The 20,071-nt window shown below is 46.7% G+C and overlaps 1 protein-coding gene, 2 long non-coding RNA genes and 1 pseudogene across 12 annotated transcripts in view; 1 reads left to right on the plus strand and 3 right to left on the minus strand.

Moving 5' to 3' along the window:
• The window catches only part of WDR59 (WD repeat domain 59), a 128,780-nt gene extending 112,608 nt beyond the window's left edge, over positions 1-16,172 (minus strand). For all 9 annotated transcript variants that reach the window (XR_013411202.1, XR_013411204.1, XR_013411203.1 and 6 more), the window contains exon 1: positions 16,014-16,172. Coding sequence is in view for 6 of the 9 variants with exons in the window: in XM_077984678.1 (XP_077840804.1) it covers positions 16,014-16,067 (54 nt within the window). In the remaining 3 variants the exon portion in view is untranslated. The remainder of the gene's footprint in view (positions 1-16,013) is intronic.
• On the minus strand, positions 7-10,455 carry LOC144337735 (uncharacterized). Its single transcript, XR_013411219.1, has 3 exons — positions 9,863-10,455; positions 1,736-3,274; positions 7-152 (listed from the first exon to the last, which is right to left on the minus strand). It is a non-coding gene; the product is annotated as an uncharacterized LOC144337735 (long non-coding RNA).
• On the plus strand, positions 5,807-10,195 carry LOC144337741 (uncharacterized). The gene is made up of 3 exons (XR_013411225.1): positions 5,807-6,791; positions 7,699-8,169; positions 9,507-10,195. It is a non-coding gene; the product is annotated as an uncharacterized LOC144337741 (long non-coding RNA).
• A 3,337-nt stretch (positions 16,173-19,509) lies between the features above and the next one.
• On the minus strand, positions 19,510-19,856 carry LOC710665 (large ribosomal subunit protein eL38 pseudogene; annotated as a pseudogene). Its single transcript, XR_001441813.3, has one exon. The product of XR_001441813.3 is annotated as a large ribosomal subunit protein eL38 pseudogene (transcript).
• Between the last annotated feature and the right edge of the window lie 215 nt (positions 19,857-20,071).

Genomic DNA, 20,071 nt, shown 5'->3' on the forward strand with positions numbered 1-20,071 from the left:
CCTTCCTTTTTCTTTTTTCTCTTTCTCTTTTATTTTTCTGAGATGGAGCTTTGCTCTGTCGCCCAGGCTGGAGTGCAGTGCTGCGATCTTGGCTCACTACAACCTCCATCTCCTGCGTTCAAGCAGTTCTCCTGCCTCAGCCTCCTGAGTAGCTGGGATTACAGGCACCTGCCACCGTGCCTGGCTAATGTTTTTTGTATTTTTAGTAGAGGTGGGGTTTCACCATGTTGGCCAGGCTGGTCTTGAACTCCTGACCTCAAGTGATCCACCTGCCTGGGCCTCCCAAAGTGCAGGGATTACAGGTGTGAGCCACCGGGCCCAGCCTCTCTCTCAAAGAGAGAGTCTTACTCTGTCACCCAGGCTGGGGTGCAGTGGCACTCACTGTAACCCCAAACCTCTGGGCTCAAGTGATTCCCCTGCCTCAGCCTCCCAAGTAACTGGGACTACAGGTGCACACCACTGCACCTGGCTAATTTTACAATTTTGTGTAGAGATGGGGAGTCACTATGTTGCCCAGGCTGGTGTTGAACTCCTGGGCTCAAGCAATCTTCCTGCCTCGGCCTCAGCCTCCCAAATGGCTGGGGTTATGGGCATGTGCCACCATACACAGCCAAACTCTTGCTTTTCCATACTGAAAAGTCCTCTTCAACTGTAGGAAAACAAACTTATTATCCAGGACTGCTCTCTATCAAAACAGGCATCTTTATACAGAAGAGAATGAAGTTCTTCTTAGGAGCCTTTGTTCCTACAACTGCAAGAAGGATGGTGACTTTTGGCACACTTAACACTTTAGGAATTACATGCCCTTTATAAAACGAAAATTGATGGTGATATTTGATACTTATTCTCTTGGAGAAAATAAAATTAACAATTTGGAAAAGTCAAGCTAACTGATGGCTAATGAAGGAAACCAATCCCATGAGACTCTATTAGACTACATACACAAATTGCTGCTGTCCTTGTTTAAAAAATTTCTTGGTGAGCCAACTTCCAAAGGCAGCTGTGTTCTGAAGCATTTGGTTTCAGCAACCCAAAGCAAGAGACCACAATTTATCAAAAAGAAGAAAAATTCTGCCCTTCCTCTAGACATAAAATGGAGACAGCCTAGTGCAGCAGGAAGGATGTACATGGGCTTTGCAGAGAGAACTCGATTAAAACTCACATCTAGGCCGGGCATGGTGGTTCACGCCTGTAATCCCAGCACTTTGGGAGGCCGAGACAGGTAGATCACTTGAGGTCAGGAGTTTGAGACCAGCCTGGCCAACATGGCTACTAAAAATACAAAAATTAGCCAGCTGTGGTGGCACACACCTGTAAACCCAACTACGCAGTAGGCTGAGGCACAAGATTCACTTGAACCTGGGAGATGGAGCTTGCAGTGAGCCGAGATGGAGCCACTGCATTCCTGTCTGGGTGACAGAGCAAGACTTTGTCTCAAAAAAAAAAAAAAAAAAGGGTTTTACAGACTAAAGCTACAAACTAAAAACAATTGATTATTAAAAGGGTCTGACCCTTTCAGAGGATAAGATCCAATTTCTATTTAAATTAGATATTGGCCGGGCACCGTGGCTCACACCTGTAAATACCAGCACTTTGGGAGGCTGAGGTAGGCGGATCACCCGAATCTGAGCTCAGGAGTTGGAGACGAGCCTGACCAACATGGAGAAACCCCATTTCCACTAAAAACACAAAAAATTAGCCAGGCGTGGTGGTGCATGCCTGTAATCCCAGCTACTGAGGAGGCTGAGGCAGGAGAATTGCTTAAACCCAGGAGGTGGAGCTTGCAGTGAGCCGAGATCGTGCCACTGCACTCCAACCTGGGACAAAATCAAGACTCCGTCTCAAAAAAAAAGAAAAAAATTAATTGACTAATGAAATTTAATTAAATGGGAACATTCTCACTTTCCCACAAACTAAAATGGCAAGCACTAGGTACTACTAGGTACATCACCTAATCTTTCTGGGGCTCACGCTCCTCATCTGCAAAATGACAGGGCAGGTGAGAGGGCTATTCTGTCAAGCCAAGCGTCTTGCTTCCTTAGGCCAGTTTTCTAATTTAATAATGATAGTAATTCACATTTATCAACCACTTAACATATACTGACCACTATGCTAGGTGCTCCACACTGATACTGTCATTTAATCCTCACAGCCAGTCCACAAGGTAGTGTGCAGAAAAGAGTTGGCACAGCAGGCCTGAGGCTACTACCCTTGCAAGGCCTGCTTGCAAGGGTGGCTCTTGGCTGGTATCTAGAACTTGGATTTTGGGAGCATTCCACTGCTCCTTAACTGGTAAGAGGCTCCCTGTGCCTCAACTGCACGTACAAACGATGTGGTTTACACTGAGTGCCTGCTTTCCTTCGGAAGGTCTGGAATTTTGGTACCGGTTAAGGCAGAGGGTGCCAACATGACCAGCCCCAAATAGAAACTGTGGGTACTGAGTCCCTAGTGAACTTCCTTGGTACAGAACGTCTCTCACACATTGTTCCAGTTACATGCGGGAGGAATTAAGCATATCCTGTGTGCCTCTACAGTGAGCGGACTCTGGGAAGCTTCGGCCTGGTTTCCTTCTCACCTCATGCCATTTGCCTTTTCCCTTTGATTCTGCATTGTGTCCTTCTGCTGTAATATGTCATAACTGCAAATACGACCGTGAATCCTCCTTGCAAGTCACTGAGCCTGGCGTGGCCTGGGGAACCCCCAACACAAGGAGGCACTATTATCCTTGTTTTATGAACAAAGAAACTCAGTCAGGCGCTGAGTCTCACACCTGTAATCCCAGCACTTTGGGACGCCAAGGTGGGTGGATTACCTGAGGTTAGGAGTTCAAGACCAGCCTGGCCAACATGGTGATACCCCGTCTTTACTAAAAATACAAAAATTAGCCAGGCGTGGCAGCACCCACCTGTAATCCCAGCTACTCAGGAGAATTGCTTGAACCCGGGAGGTGGAGGATGCAGCGAGCCATGATCGTACCACTGCACTCCAGCCTAGGAGATGGAGCAAGACTCTGACTAAAAAAAAAAAAACAAAAATAAAAAATAAAAACACAGGGCTGGGCGCAGTGGCTCACGCCTGTAATTCCAGCACTTTGGGAGGTCAAGGAGGGTAGATCACCTGAGGTCAGGGGTTCAAGACTAGCCTGGCCAACATGGTGAAACCCCGTCTGTACTAAAAATACAAAAAATTAGCCAGATGTGGTGGCGGGCGTAATCCCAGTTACCTGGGAGGCTGAGGCAGGAGAACTGCTAGAACCCGGGAGGCAGAGGTTGCACTGAGCTGAGATCATGCCACTGCACTCCAGCCTGGGCAACAAGAGTGAAACTCCGTCTCAAAAAAAAATAAAAGTAAAAAAAGAAAAAAAAAATGTAAAAGAAAAACTGAAGCTTAGAAAGGAAGTAACTTGCCCAAGATCACATGGAAGACAGGTGGCATAACCTAAATCTTAACACAGTCTGGTATCAAATCCTTAATCTCTTTGCTATTCTCTCCTCCCATTCATCACTACATCTTGATATTAAGTTTTCTAGAAAAAAAAAAATAGGCACGGTGCAGTGGCTCACGCCTGTGATCACAGCACTTTGGGAGGCTGAGGTGGGAGGATCACTTAAGCTCAGGAGTTTGAGACCAGCCTGGGTAACACAGTGAGACCCCATCTCGATTTTAAAATACATATATATAAATTTTTTAATAAAGAAAAAATAATTCAAAGTATACATATTAATAGTCACACCAGAAAGTCCTACTCTGCCCCTCCATCTCTATAGTTTTTCAAAATGAACATTGTATGAAACTAGAAAAGCAGGAACCAAAGTTGGATTGCTCCAGAAAAACATACGGATTATTATTTATAATTTTGCTCCTAGCCAAAGAATTTCTTGAGCTGTGTTTTTTTATTTTAGTTTTTATTAGAGTAAAACCCAGTCCTCAATCTTTATGCTTGTGGAAAAGCTGTTGTAATACTGAGACTAATAAATCACCAACCATTATTAGGTCAGCAGAAAAGTATACTTTCTGCTGAGATGATTCATTTTCAATTTCAAGGTAACAGAAAATACTGGGGACTATCTTTATGAACCTAGGATACGAACGTTTTTCTTTTTTTCTTTTCTTTTTTTTCTTTTGAGACGTAGCCTCACCCCGTCACTCAGGCTGGAGTGCAATGGCACAATCTCAGCTCACTGAACCTCCGCCTTTTGGGTTCAAGCAATTCTCCTGCCTCAGCCTCCCGAGTAGCTGCGACTACATGTGCCCACCACCACACCTGGCTAATTTTTTGTATTTTTAGTAGAGAGTGTTAGCCAGGATGGTCTCGATCTTCTGACCTCATGATCTGCCCACCTCGGCCTCCCAAAGTGCTGGGATAACAGATGTGAGCCACCAAGCCCGGCCCAAACATTTTTCTTAAGAAGACTGAAAAAGAATTTGGGAGGCCATGGTGGGTGGATCATTTGAGCCCAGGATTTCGAGACCAGCCTGGCCAATGTGGCAAAACCTTGTCTCTACAAAAAATACAAACATTAGCCCAGTGTGGTGGTGTGTGCCTGTAGTCCCAACTACTTAAGAGGCTAAGGCAGGAGGATCACTTGAGACCAGGAGGCAGAGGTTGCAGTGATTCAAGATCATGGCACTCCAGCCTGGGCAACAGTGTGAGACCCTGTCTCAAAACAAAAACAACAACAACAAGACTGAAAAAGTACAATCCATAAATTTAACTGCATTAAAAGTAAAGTTCTGTTCATCAAAAGACAGCACATAGCTGGGAGCGGTAGCTCACATATATAGACCCAGTTACTTGGGAGGCTGAAGCAGGATCATTTGAGACCAGGAGTTCAAGGAGGCACTGTACTATGACTGTGCCTGTGAATAGGCACTCCAGCCACAAGTAACAGCGAGACCGCATCTCAAAAAAGAAAAGAATTTAAATTTAAAAAAATTTTTAAATACCATAAAAAGAATGAAAAGGCAAGCTACGACCTTGGAGAACGGATTTACAACACATATAACCATACAGAACTAGAATCCACAAAAATGTTTACATTCTTGTTAATCTATAAGAAAGAAACAGGCCGGGCGCAGTGGCCCAAGCCTATAATCCCAGCACTTTGGGAGGCCGAGACGAGCGGATCACAAAGTCAGGAGATCGAGACCATCCTGGCTAACATGGTGAAACCCCGTCTCTACTAAAAAATACAAAAAAATCTAGCCGGGCGAGGCAGCGGGCGCCTGTAGTCCCAGCTACTCGGGAGGCTGAGTCAGGAGAATGGCCCGAACCCGGGAGGCGGAGCTTGCAGTGAGCTGAGATCTGGCCACTGCACTCCAGCCTGGGCGACAGAGCGAGACTCCGTCTCAAAAAAAAAAAAAAAAAAAAGAAAGAAAGAAACAATGCAGCTAGGCGCGGTGGCTCACACCTGTAATCCCAGCACTCTGGGAGGCCGAGGCGGGCGGATCACCAGGTCAGGAGATCCAGACCATCCTGACTAACATGGTGAAACCCCGTCTCTACTAAAAATACACAAAAAAAATTAGCCGGGCGTGAGGGCGGGCACCTGTAGTCCCAGCTACTCGGGAGGCTGAGGCAGGAGAATGGCGTGAACCCAGGAGGCAGAGCTTGCAGTGAGCCGAGATCGCGCAACTGCACTCCAGCCTGGGCCACAGAGCGAGACTCCGTCTCAAGGTAAAAAAAAAAAAAAAAATAGAGCCAATGATATTTTTAAAAGGGCACAAGACATAAACAGGTATTTCATAGAAGAAACACAAATTGTCTGGATGTGGTGGCATGTGCCTGTAATCCCAGCTACTTCAGAGGCTGAGACATGAGAAATGCTTAAACCTGAGAGGCAGAGGTTGCAGTGAGCCGAGATCCTGCCACTGCACTCCAGGCTAGGGGACACAGTGATACTCTGTCTCAAAGAAAAAAAAAATTGCCAATTATACATATAAAAAATATTCCCTTGGGCACAGTGACTCACGCCTGTAATCCCAGCACTTTGGGAGAAGAGACAGGTGGATTACTTCAAGTCAGGAGTTTTGAGACCAGCCTGGCCAACATGCTCAAAGTCCATCTCTACTAAAAATACAAAAAATTAGCCGGGCATGGTGGTATGCGCCTGTAATCCCAGCTACTTGGGAGGCTGACGCGGAAGAATCACTTGTACTCCAGCCTGGGTGACAGAGCAAGACTGTGTCTTAAAATAAAATAAAATAAAAATTCACCTTCATCAGTAATCAGGGAAATACAAATTAAACTAAAAAATGACAGGCCATTTACCAGATACGTGAAAAATCAGTACAATATAAGAACAAGAGTTTGATGTGGGCAAGAAATTCTGTTTTGTTTACTGCTTTATTTATCGTGCCTAACATACAGTAGACTCTGAATAAACATCTGATGAGAAGATAAGAAATGTAAAGTCGGATAATACCAAGTGTTGGTGAGGATACAGACCAACGGGAACTCTTCAAGCATTGCTACTGGGAGTATAAAATTTCAACCACTTTGGAAAACAACTTTACATTTTTTGATAAGGCTAAAGAATATACACATCCTGGCTGGGCGCGGTGGCTCAGGCCTGTAATCCTAGCACTTAGGGAGGCTGAGGTGGGGGGATTGCATGAGCTTAGGAGTTTGTGACTAGCCTGGGCGACATGGCAAAACCCCATCTCTACTAAAATCTCATCTCTACCAACAATACAAAAAATTAGCCAGGCATGGTGGCACATGCCTGTAGTCCCAGCTACTTGGGAGGCTGAGGCAGAAGAATTGCTTGAACCTGAGAATGGAGGTTGCAGTGAGCTGAGATCAGGCCACTGCACTCCAGCTGCGGCAACAGAGCAAAACTCTGTCTCAAAAAAAAAAACAAACAAAAAGTATACACATCTCATCACCCAGCAATTGTACTCCTATATAAATACCATGTTCATAGAATCATCACCTATGATTTAAAATAGAAAATAACCCAAATGTTTAATAAGAGGGACAAATCAATTGGGGCACATTCATACAATGGAATACTACTTTACACTACTTTTTGTTTTTGTTTTTGTTTTTGTTTTTGAGACGGAGTCTCGCTCTGTCGCCCAGGCTGGAGTACAGTGGCCGGATCTCAGCTCACTGCAAGCTCCGCCTCCCGGGTTCACACCATTCTCCTGCCTCAGCCTCCCGAGTAGCTGGGACTACAGGCGCCCGCCACCTCGCCCGGCTAGTTTTTTGTATTTTTTTAGTAGAGACGGGGTTTCACCGTGTTAGCCAGGATGGTCTCGATCTCCTGACCTCGTGATCCGCCCGTCTCAGCCTCCCAAAGTGCTGGGATTACAGGCTTGAGCCACCGCGCCCGGCCGTTTTTGTTGTTTTTTACAGAGACAGAGTCTCGATCTGTCGCCCAGGCTGGAGTGCAGTAGCACGATCTCGGCTCACTGCAACCTCCACCTCCCTGGTTCGAGCGATTCTCCTGCCTCAGCCTCCCGAGCAGCTGGGATTACAGTCGTAAACCACCGCGCCGGCCTTGATTTCTAATATTCCCCAATAAAAGGAACCAGGGCTCCTTAGAGAAGCGGCTTTTAGGACTGGGGCAGGAAATATATAAGATCAAAGTTGAGCATCGTACAGTGCCAGAAAGTAAAAACTAAACAAAACGACAATGATGAAGGTGTCAAAGGAATACAAGAGCCAACTGAAAAAGCTCCTGATGGTAAAAGCTGAAACAATTTCAGTAACAAAATTAAGCTATACCGGATTATAATATGAAGTATAAAATAAATTTCTGTAAGTTCATACTGATATAAACAATGACTGAATAAGTAAATAAATCAGAGAGATTAACTCCCCACTCTTCAAGTATGGGCTACATTTGGAGACTGTCTTCCAAAGACAGAAAAAGGGCAAAAAGAGTCTGTTACAGTACAGAAACCTGACAAACACTACCTCGGCCAGGTGCTCAACATGTGACATGTCATATTCATAACCCCTGACATGGTGTGGTAAGACTGGGCACTTTATCTCCAGGGTCTTCATCCCAAAATCTATAATCTTGATCTACTCATGGGAAAACATCAGACAAACCCCAACTGAGGAACATTCTACAAAACACCTGACTGGTACTCCTTAAAACTGTCAAAGTCATCAAAAACAAGGAAAGCCAGGCGCAATGGCTCACACCTGTAAACCCAGCACTTTGGGAGGCCGAGGGAGGTGGATCACCTGAGGTCAGGAGTTCCAGACCAGCCTGCCCAACATGGCAAAACCCAGTCTCTACTAAAAATACAAAAAATTAGCTGGGTGTGACGGCACGCACCTGTAATCCCAGCTACTCAGGAGGCTGAGGCAGGAGAATCGCTTGAACCCAGGAGGCAGAGGTTGCGGTGAGCCGAGATGGAGCCACTGCACTCCAGCCTGGGCGACAAGAATGAAACTCTGTCTCAAAAAAAAAAAAAAAAAAAAACTGGAGACACCTAAATACTTTTTCCTAATTCCTGCTAGAATTCTTGGTTGACATAATCATAATTTTTTTTTTTTTTTTGGAGACAGTCTCTCTCTGTCACCCAGGCTGGAGTGCAGTGGCACAATCTCAGCTTACTGCAACCTCTGCCTCCTGGGTTCAAGCGACTCTCTTGCCTCAGCCTCCCAAGTAACTGGGACTACAGGTGACCACCACCACACCCGGCAAATTTTTTGTATTTTTAGTAGAGACACAGTTTCACCATGTTGGCCAGGCTGGTCTTGAACTCCTGATCTCAGGTGATCCACTGGCCTCGGCCTCCCAAAGTGCTGGGGTTACAGGTGTGAGCTACCATGAACAGCCGACATCATTGGTTTTTAAAATTTATTCATTCAACAAATATTTGTTGAGCACCTGCTCCATCCTAAGTACTATTCTAGGCAGCGGGGACACAGGAGCCAAAAATACAAGGTCTCCATCCTCCCACAGCTTATACTGTGGTAGAAGAAAAGTGAAATAAATAGGAGCAATGTGATACAAGAAATAATCTGAGAAGCATGCAAAGACCAGGACACAAAATAGTCCAAAATAAGGAATTTATATTTTATTCTCAGTGCAATAGAATGCCACTGAAGGATCTTTTTTGAGGGGGATATGAAAATGTATGTTTAAAAAATTGGCCTTGATACTTACAGCTACTTATAGCAGCTTTCTTCAGTCACTAAAAACTGGAAAAAAACTAAATGCCCATAAACAAGTGAATGAATACACAAATTGCAGTCTATCTATACACCGGAACACTACTCAGCAAGGAGAAGGAATGGACTATCTGATAGGTTCAACAACAAGAATGAATCTCAAAAGCACTAGGCTAAGCAAAAGAAGCCAGGTCGGGTGGTGGCTCATGCTTGTAATCTCAAAACTTTGGGAGGCCAAGGTGGGAGGGTTGTGTGAGGTCAGGAGTTCAAGACCAGCCTGGGCATCAGGAGCCAGCTCCCACCCCCATAAAAATTTTCTAAAAATTAGCCAGGCCTGGCCAGGCACAGTGGCTCACGCCTGTAATCCCAGCACTTTGGGAGGCTAAAGTGGATAGATCACAAGGTCAGGAGTTCAAGACCAGCCTGGAAAAGACGGTGAAATCCCGTCTCTACTAAAAATACAAACATTAGCCGGGTATGGTGGTGGGCACCTGTAATTCCAGCTACTAGGGAGGCTGAGGCAGAGAATCGCTTGAACCCAGGAGGCAGAGGTTGCAGTGAGCCAAGATCATGCCACTGCACTCCAGCCTGGCGACAGAGCGAGACTCCGTCTCAAAAAAAAAAAAAAAAAAAAAAGAGCTAGGCCTGGTGGCACATGCCTGTCTTCCCAGTTATTCAGGAGGCTGAGATGGGAGGACACTTGAGCCCAGGAGCTGAAGGCTGCACTGAGCAAGGACTGTGCAACTGCACTACAGCCTGGGCAACTGAGGAAGATTCTGTCCCTTCAAAAAAACAAAACAAAACAAAAATGAGAGCCAGATTCAAAAGGCTACACATCATATCACATGATTCCATTTGTTACAGAAATCCTACCAGCAGCTGCCAGAGATATGGGGGGGAGACTGAGTACACAGAGGTACCAAGGAACTCTTTGGAGTGATGGAAACATTCTACATCATGATTACGGCAGTGGTTACATGACTACATCCATTTATCAAAACCCAACAGCCTCTACAACTATACCTGCATAAACCTGGATTTAAAAAAAAAAAAAAAAAAGTCACTCTGGCTATATGGAAGATAAAATGGAAGAGGGAAATGCTAGCGTGCGGGAAGAGTTTTCTCCAAGTATGTTCAGCTGCTTTGGACATACAGAGCTCGATTTTCTCGCAGACCCTGAAGTGGAGACACGAAGTAGGCAGCTGCCGTGCGTCTGCGGTTCTTCTCTTCAACACAGGAGCCATCCACCATAGCGCTTTTGCACATATCATTACGTTAGCCTTGGAATTGCACATTCTAGCATCTTACCTTTCCTTGAGAGTGAAAACTAATCTCCACACTTCTCAGTACTCCGAACTGTACTTTCCAATATCATAGCCACTAGCCACGGTGACTGTTTAAATGGCAATTAAAATGTCATAAAATTGAAAATACATCTGTCACACATTAGCCCCATTTCCATCATCACTAGAAGTTCTACAAAACAGTATTGCTCTAGAAGATTACCTCTTAGTTGTGTATTTGTGTGTGTGTGCGTGTTTTTTTTTTGTTTTTTGGAGACAGAGTCTTGCTCTTGTCGCCCAGGCTGAAGTGCGTGGCACAATGCACGCTCGGCTCACTGCAACCTCCGCCTCCCAGCTTCAAGCAATTCCTCTGCCTCAGCCTCCTGAGTAGCTAGGATTACAGGCACCCACCACCACACCTGGCTAATTTTTGTTATTTTAGTAGAGATGGGGTTTCACCATATTGGCCAGGCTGGTCTCGAACTCCTGACCTCGTGATCCGCCTGCCTCGGCCTCCCAAAGTGCTGGGATTACAGGTGTGAGCCACCACACCTGGCTTTTTTTTTTTTTTTTTTTTTTTTTTGAGACAGAGCTTCACCCTTGTCACCCAAGCTGGAGAGCAATGGCGTGATCTCAGCTCACTGCAACCTCCGCCTCCCAGGCTCAAGCAATTCTCCTCCCTCAGCCTCCCGAGTATCTGGGATGACAGGCATGCGCCACCACGCCCGCTTAATTTTTTTTGTATTTTTAGTAGAAACAGGCCTTCACCATGATAGCCAGGATGGTCTCGACTCCTGACCTCAGGTGATCCGCCTGCCTTGGCCTCCCAAAATGGTGGGATTACAGGCATGAGCCACCACGCCCGGCCTAAGTTTTCGTATGGTGTTAACACTCATTGATGCCAGGAACCACTTCACAGTAGTTGCCAAGCAGCACAGGCTCTTCATTATTAATTAGTGACAGGAATATCCCAAAGCATTGTTTTATAAAGTAAATGGCACTTTTATAATCTATAAAAAACACTTTCACACTTCAGACTGGGGTTTTCCTTTGAAAAATCTAAAAGTCTGCCGGGCGCGGTGGCTCAAGCCTGTAATCCCAGCACTTTGGGAGGCCGAGGCGGGTGGATCACGAGGTCAGGAGATCGAGACTATCCTGGCTAACATGGTGAAACCCCGTCTCTACTAAAAATACAAAAAACTAGCCGGGCGTGGTGGCGGGCGCCTGTAGTCTCAGCTACTTGGGAGGCTGAGGCGGGAGAATGGCGTGAACCCGGGAGGCGGAGCTTGCAGTGAGCCGAGATCACGCCACTGCACTCCAGCCTGGGAGACACAGCGAGACTCCGTCTCAAAAAAAAAAAAAAAAGAAAAATCTAAAAGTCTTCTCTTTTTTTTTTTTTGAGACAGAGTTTCGCCCTTGTTGCCCAGGCTGGAGTGCAATGGTGCGATCTCAGCTCGCTGCAACCTCCGCCTCCCAGGTTCAAGCGATTCTCCTGCCTCAGCCTCCCAAGTAGCTGGAATTACAGGCACCCGCCACCATGCCTGGCTAATTTTTGTATTTTTAGGAGAGACGGGGTTTCACCATGTTGGCCAGGCTGGTCTCAAACTCCTGACCTCAGGTGATCCACCTGTGTTGGCCTCCCAAAGTGCTAGTATTACAGGCATGAGCCCACGCCCAGCCAAAAAATCTAAAAGTTTTAATTTTAAAAAATTATTTTCAGACCAGGCGCAATGGCTCACATCTGTAATGCAGCACTTTGGGAGGCTGAGGCAGGCAGATCACTTCAGGTAAGGAGTTCGAGACCAGTTCGAGACCAGCCTGGTCAACATGGCGAAACCCCATCTCTACTAAAAATATAAAAATTAGCCAGGTGTGGTGGGGCACACCTGTAATCCCAGCTACTCAGGAGGCAGGAGAAGCACTTGAACTCAGGAAGCAGAGATGGCAGCAAGCCGAGATCACACCACTGCATTCCAGCCTGGGCAACAGAGTGAGACTCCATCTCAAAAATAAAAAAAATACACATTTTTAGGCCAAAGTGGGAGGATCACTTGAGCTCAGGCGTCTGAGACCAGCCTGAGCAACAAGGTAAAGCCCCATCTCTACAGAAAAACACACAAAAAATTGCAGGGCCTGGTGGTGTGCACCTGTATTCACAGCTACTCAGGAGACTGAGGTGGGAAGATCACTTGATACCATAAGGTTGAGGCTGGCCGGGCGCGGTGGCTCACGCCTGTAATCCCAACACTTTGGAAGCCCGAGGCAGGTGGATCGCGGTGTCAGGATATGGAGACCATCCTGGCTGGCACGATGAAACCCCATCTCTACTAAAAAATATGAAAAATTAGCTTGGCGTGGTGGCAGGTGCCTACGGTCCCAGTACAGTGGTGAAATCTTGGCTTACTGCAACCTCTGCCTCCCAGGTTCAAGCAATTCTCCTGCCTCAGCCTCCCAAGTAGCTGGGATTATAGGTGGGCACCACCAAGGCCGGCTAATTTTTGTATCTTTAGTAGAGACGGGGTTTCACCATGTTGGCCAGACTGGTCTGAAACTCCTGACCTCAGGTGATCTGCCCACCTCAACCTCCCGAAGTGGTGGGATTACAGGTGTGAGCCACCACGCCTGGCCATATATGTATATTTTTTAGGCCAGGCACGGTGGCTCAGGCCTGTAATCCCAGCACTTTGGGAGGCTGCAGCAGGAGAATCGCTTGAACCCAGGAGTTCAAAACCACCTGGGCAAGATACAGAGGCTCCTATTTCTATTTTTTAAAAAAATGCAAAATGAAAGAAATTTTTATATTTTAATTTAAAATTTTTAATAAAATTATTATTTAAAAGATGTAGAGTGTTTTGAAAAGTTTATTGTTCCTATTCAGAAAGGCATTATGAAGGGTTTTAACTTTTTCTTTCTACATTAACAAAATAGTTAATAAAATGGGTTCCTGCCCCTTCCAGTCATCACCAGAATCACCCACAAAACCATGCTAATTCACATAAAGAGGAAACCTTGTAAACAGAGAAATCAGAACCAAAAAAAAACAGAAACTCCCATAAGCCAGTAAAATTACCCAATTTACTTTGTTCGCTTACTATGACAACTGCTGTTGAGATTTAATTATTTGCTACAACTTCATAGCATCCTAATATATGTGTCAGCACTCTCTCTGCAGGTCTCTTCAATTACATCTCTATAAAGAGGCAGGGGTGAGACTACCTGGGTTTCTGTGAGAATTAAAGGGTTTGCAGATTAGTAGCTTCCAAATTAGCAGGCTTAGAGGCATGATACACGATTCTATTTTATCCTAGTCCCCAATGAAAGCAATTCACAAGAAAGGAAACAGGAATACAGTTCCTTTTCCCTAGGAGTCTGGCGCCTCCCTAGGGAGAGCAGGACTCATGGAGACTCCGTGCTGACAGTACTTGGAGATCGTTAATCCAAATGCTACTGCTCAAATTCTCAGTGGAGGCTACTGATCAGAGGGCACCACAGAGCAAACTGGTAGGTAGCTCCTCCACTCACTCATCCTCTGGCAAAAGATAGGATGGGGTTTTGGAAAGAAGAAACCACACCACCCACTTGTACTAATCCAGATCTCCTTCAGTATGAATCACCTGTGCCTGGCACAGTATATACCTGATGGGAGCTCAGTAAATCCTTGTTGAATAAATGAGTGAATAAAAGTGTGGCACACAGAAGGTATTCGACAAATATTAGTTGAATAAATGAAGAGAATGGCCAGGCACAGTGGCTCACACCTGTAATCCTAACATTTTGGGAGGCCAAAGTGGGAGGATTGCCTGAGGCCAGGAGTTCAAGACCAACCTGGGCAATACAGAGAGACCCTGTCTCTACAAAAAATAAGTAAATAGGCCAGGGCTAGTGGCTCACACTTGTAATCCCAGCACTTTGGGAGGCCAAGGAAGGCAGATCACTTGAGGCCAGGAGTTCAAGACCAGCCTGGCCAACATAGTGAAAGCCCATCTCTACAAAAAATACAAAAATTAGCCGGGCATGGTGGCACGCACCTGTAATCCCAGCTACTCGGGAGGATGAGACACAAGAATCATTTGAACCTGGGAGGCAGAGGTTGCAGTGAACCAAGATCATGCCACTACACTACAGCCTGGGTCATAGAGGGAGACTCTGTCTCAAAAAAAACAAAACAAAACAAAAGGTAAATAAGTTGAAAGAGAATCTCTTTCAATTTCAAATAAATTGAAAATTGAAGAGAATCACCAAGACACTGTCCTAGGTACTAGGGAAGAGGGGATGTATATGACAGGTTCAGAGCTACCCACTATGAGTAAAGCAGTCTAATGAGCTAAACCAGGGCTCTGGGGTCAGATCCAGCATCCAAATCCCAATGGCATTGGCCACATTATAGGAAGCCTTAGCCAAGTCACTGGGATCCACTTCTGGAAAAAAGGAATAACACCTACTTACCTTGCATGGTTATTGTATGAATCAGAAAAAGATGTAGATAAAGCGCCTCGAAGGAGGCCTGGCATATGGAAGACATGGCAAAGAAAAACGATAAAACTCTCTAGTAAGTGCAAACATTTATTGAGGGTTACCACGCACACTTCACTGTGTCACACATCCTAAACATACGACCACATAAAATCTTCACTCGAGGCCGTGCTCAGTGGATGACACCTGTAATCCCGACACTTTGGGAGGCTGAGGCAGGGGGGTCGCTTGAGTTCAGGAGTTCCATACCAGCCTGGACAACACAGGAAGACCCCGTCTCTACAAAAAAATGAAAAATTTAGCCGGAAGTGGTGGCGTGCGCCTGCAGTCCCAGCTACTGGGGAGGCTGTGGTGGGAGGATAGTTTGAGCCTGTGAGGTCAAGGCTGAACTGAGCAGTGATTCGCGCCTCAGCACTCAAGCCTGGGTGACAGAGCGAGACCCTGTCTCAAATAAAATAAAATAGAAAATTAAAAAATAAAATCTTTAGGCCAATCTTGTAAGTATGACAATCTCCCTTCTACAGGTGAGAAAACTAACCTGTAGGGAGTAATGACAGGGTAGGGGCTGCGGGATTCGAACTCGGGCAACACTTGCAGTGTCGCTCCTATCCACTACACGGTATTTTCCACTCTAATGGCATTAAGACCCACTTAATCCCGTAGACACTGCAACAGGCACTTTGCAAACAGTGTTTCAACTAATTCACCCCTACAGGGTTAAAAGTCCACGCAGCTGAAGCTCTAAGGAGTCTCGCGACTTGCCTGAAGTCGCCAAAAGCGGCCAAGGGCCTCGGGGAGCCGTCACTCCCTCGCTCCGCACCCTGATCATGGGAAGCCTCCCCTCAGCACTCACGGTGCGCAGTCTCTCCCTCAGTGTCCCAAGGCGAACCCCACTCCCCTACCCGCGTGGAGAGCCCCGAAACTCCGTCCGTGCCCGCCCCGATTTCCCCCGATGGTCTTCTTCCCTCTCCCGCCCGGTCTAAGAGGTCGGGTCAGCCCGCCCACCTCCTCAGTTCGGGGCCGAGGGTCTCCCCGTAGCCCCCGGGACGGAAGCAGCCGCGTGGGGGAGGGGAAGAGAGGAGGACGCATGCCCAGACGGCTCCACTCGGCCTCCAGCTCACCTGGGAGTCACGAAACTCTACAACCACGTTCTCGCTGCTCCATCGCGCCGCCATCTCTCCCGCCTGGCCACCGCGGCCCCAGGACGGCGCCCTCCCACCCCGCCGTTCCCAGTATCCCGGGACCGTGCGCCCCACACAGCCGGAGAATCAGCCCCAACAAGCCCCGTACCCCGGTTGCTCCTGAACGGAAGCCATTGGTTGACCCAAGCACAGGCTCCGCCCCTTCTTCCTGGCTCCTCCAATTGCTGCACTTCGCCTGCCACAAACAGGCACGCCCCCGCTCACTTCCGTCACTCGGTTTGAGTCACCAAAGCTCCTCGCGGTTGCGGGCACTCCCCCTACCGCGAGCTCTGCCGGGAGTTGTAGTCCAAGCTCGAGCAAGCGTGGGTGACCCGGGAAGGGCTCGCAGGTTTGGGTTTGGGTGAGGTGAGGTTCCTGTTGTCCTCACTAGCTCCTCGCTGGAGTCCCCAGCATTCGTTCAGCCCCAGTCTACAAATCAAAATCAACGTTCGGGGCGACGCCTGTAATCCCAGCACTTTGGGAGGCCTAGGTCAGGAGTTCAAGACCAGCCTAACCAATACGGTGAAACCACGTCCTACTAAAAATACAAAAATTATAGCCGGGCGCGGTGGCAAGCACCTGTAATCCCAGCTACTCGGGAGGCTGAGGCAGGAGAATCACTTGAACTCGGAGGGCGGAAGTTGCAGTGAGCCGAGATCACGCCACTGCACTCCAGCCTGGGCAACAGAGTGAGACTCGTCTCAAAAAAAAAAAAAAAACAAATTAGCCGGGTGCGGTGGCGGGCGCCTGTAATCCCAGCTACTCGGGAGGCTGGGGCAGGAGAATAGCTTGAACCAGGGAGGCGGAGATTGCAGTGAGCCGAGATCGCGCCATTGTACTCCAGCCTGGGTGACAACAGCGAGACTCCGTCTGGGGGAAAAAAAAAAAAAAATCAACGTTCGTGCAAACAGAATATACCTCTTTTCCTTATGCCTATCCCGATTCCTATGGAGATATTTAAAAGTCTGAATGTGCAATTTATTGTTTCATACAATACAGCAGCGCCTCCCGTAACAATGAAGGTAGATTTAATTGTGAGAATCCAGCTGTTTTCTTGATCCAATGCTCTACCTCTGAGCTATACCCCCTCCAGCAATCCAGCTCTATTTTTTTTTTTTTTCTTTTCTTTTTTTTGAGACGTAGTCTCGCTTAGTCGCCCAGGCTGGAGTGCAGTGGCTCGATCTCCGCTCACTGCAAGCTCCGCCTCCCGGGTTCACGCCATTCTCCTGGCTCAGCCTCCAGAGTAGCTGGGACTACAAACGGCCGCCACTACGCCTGGCTAATTTGTTTGTATTTTTAGTAGAGACGGGGTTTCACCGTGTGAGCCAGGATGGTCTGGATCTCCTGACCTCGTGATCCACCCGTCTCGGCCTCCCAAAGTGCTGGGATTACAGGCGTGAGCCACCGCGCCCGGCCACTGTTTTCTAATAAGCCTAACATTAAAACAGATTTGCCAGAATTTTTTGTTTTGTTTTGGAAAATATGGTTCTTTTTCATTTTAAAAGGTATTCATGTGAATTAATGTTTAAATGAAATAATGAATAAATATATTTTTTAAATTCTATATACTACATATAAAAGTTTTTGGGGGCCGGAGGCAGTGGCTCATGGCTGTAATCCCAGCACTTTGGGAGGCTGAGGTGGACGGATGGCTTGAGCACAGGAGGCTGCAGTAAGCTAGGATCACATTACTGTACTCCAGCCTGGGCGACAGAGCAAGACCTTGTCAAAAAAAAAAGTTTTTGGGGTTTTCAGTAATTTTTAACAGCCCAGTAAAGGGATTCCGAGATCAAAAAGTTTGAGAACCACTGTACGAACATGGTGGGTGGTGATTAAGTTTCCTCTTCAGCTCCACGCTCTTGAATGTTGATTTAACTGGTTTAGTCTCAGTTTCCCTATAGAAGGGAAAAATGGTTTACCTCTTTCGGTTGTTATAAGGAACTAAGAACAGGGCCTGGGATGTAGAAAATGCTCAACTGTGAACTATCAATTCAGTTCTAGAAGCCAGGAAATCAATAAAAATAAAATAAAAGTGTTGCTGTTGTTAATATTATCACTATTTGTATGTGCAAGTCACTGTATGAAGACAGACGAGAAAGTGCGGTCTCTTCCCTCCTGGAGTATTGGGTGTAAGCGGGAAGACAGACTTGAATTAGGGTGACTAACTTGTTGCCTGGACCTTTTCCATGTTTTATTTTTATTTTTTTGGAGACAGGGTCTCATTCTGTCACCGAGGCTGGAGTGCAGTGGTGCAAGTATAGCTCACCACAGCCTCCAACTCCTGGGCCCAAGCAATCCTCCTGCCTCAGCCTCCCGAGTAACTGGGACTACAGGCATGTGTTACTATGCCCAGCTATGTTTTTTTGTTTGTTTGTTTGTTTGTTTGTTTGTTTTACTTTTTGTAGAGATGGTCTTGCTGTGTTGCCCAGGGTGGTTTCAAACTAGTGACTTCAAGCAAATGACCCTCCAGCCTCAGCCTCTGGAGTAGCTGGGACTATAGACATGAGCCACCATGCCTGATCCCTTTTCATATTTTAGCACTGCATCACCAAAACGCCTTGCATCCCAGGAAACCTGTAATTTCCAGGCAAACTGGGACAATTGGTTATTCTACAATAGGAATGTGCTTGCCAGAATGACTTGTATATTATAATAGACTTGTAGGCAATATGGCAGGAGAGAAGAGTCTGAATGGGCAACCCAAAATGGCATCTTGAAATCCTGAAGAACATGACATCTGAGCTTTTCTTTTTCTTTGTGTTTTGTTTGTTTTGAAACGGAGTCTTGCTCTGTCGCCCAGGCTGGAGTACAGTGGCGCTATCTCGGCTCACTGCAAGCTTCGCCTCCCAGGTTCATGCCATTCTCCTGCCTCAGCCTCCCGAATAGCTGGGACTACTGGTGCCCGCCACCACAACCGGCTAATTTTTTGTATTTTTAGTAGAGGTGGGGTTTCACCGTGTTAGCCAGGATGGTCTCAATCTCCTGACCTCGTGATCCGCCCACCTCGGCCTCCCAAAGTGCTGGGATTACAAGCCTGAGCCACCGTGCCCGGCCCGACATCTGAGCTTTTCAGTATAATGTTAAGATATTGATATGGTACACTATGAAAAACAAAAACAAAAACAAAACAAAACAAAAAAAACACCTCACCATTAAGAGTGTGAACAAAGGCTGGACATGTTTGCTCATACCTGCTATTTGAGAGAAACGTTTAAGTCAAGGAGTTGGAGACCAGCCTGGACTACATGGCAAGACCCCCATCTCTAAAAAAAAAAAAAAAAAATTTACATTAGCCAGCCGTGGTGGCATGCATCTGTAGTCCAACTACATGGGAGGCTGAGGTGAGAGAACTGCTTGAGTCTGGGAGGTTGAGGCTGCAATGAGCTACTATCGTGCCACTGTGCTCCAGCCTGGGTGACAGAACAAAACCCTATCTCTTTTTTTTTTTTTTTTTTTTGATTTTTAGTATTTTAATACAGTTCAAATCAGTGTGTCTGGTTCATTTCAGTTCCTTTACTGCCAAACCAGGGGGCAGGGACTGCTTCAGTTTCTCTGCCTTCTCTTTGTCAGTGATGACCAGGGTGTAAAGGTAACTGCTGCATCGAACTTTAAACTTCACATTGTCCTTATTTTTCTTGATCTTGACAGATTTGGCATCCTTTCGGCGGGCTGTGAGCAGAAAGTCCTTGATTTCCTCAATTTTCCGAGGCATGGCGACAAGGCGCGCAGAGAGCTGGCGCGGACCCGGACCCTTCTCACCCGCGTACCACTCTAGAGACACTCCACAAAACCCTATCTCTAAGAAAAATTTAGGCCGGGTGCGGTGGCTCAAGCCTGTAATCCCAGCACTTTGGGAGGCCGAGACGGGCGGATCATAAGGTCAGGAGATCGAGACCATCCTGGCTAATACGGTGAAACCCCGTCTCTACTAAAAAATACAAAAAACTAGCCGGGCGAGGTAGTGGGCGTCTGTAGTCCCAGCTACTCGGGAGGCTGAG

The sequence above is a fragment of the Macaca mulatta genome, chromosome 20 (genome assembly GCF_049350105.2).
Source record: "Macaca mulatta isolate MMU2019108-1 chromosome 20, T2T-MMU8v2.0, whole genome shotgun sequence".
Classification (NCBI taxonomy): Eukaryota; Metazoa; Chordata; class Mammalia; order Primates; family Cercopithecidae; genus Macaca; species Macaca mulatta.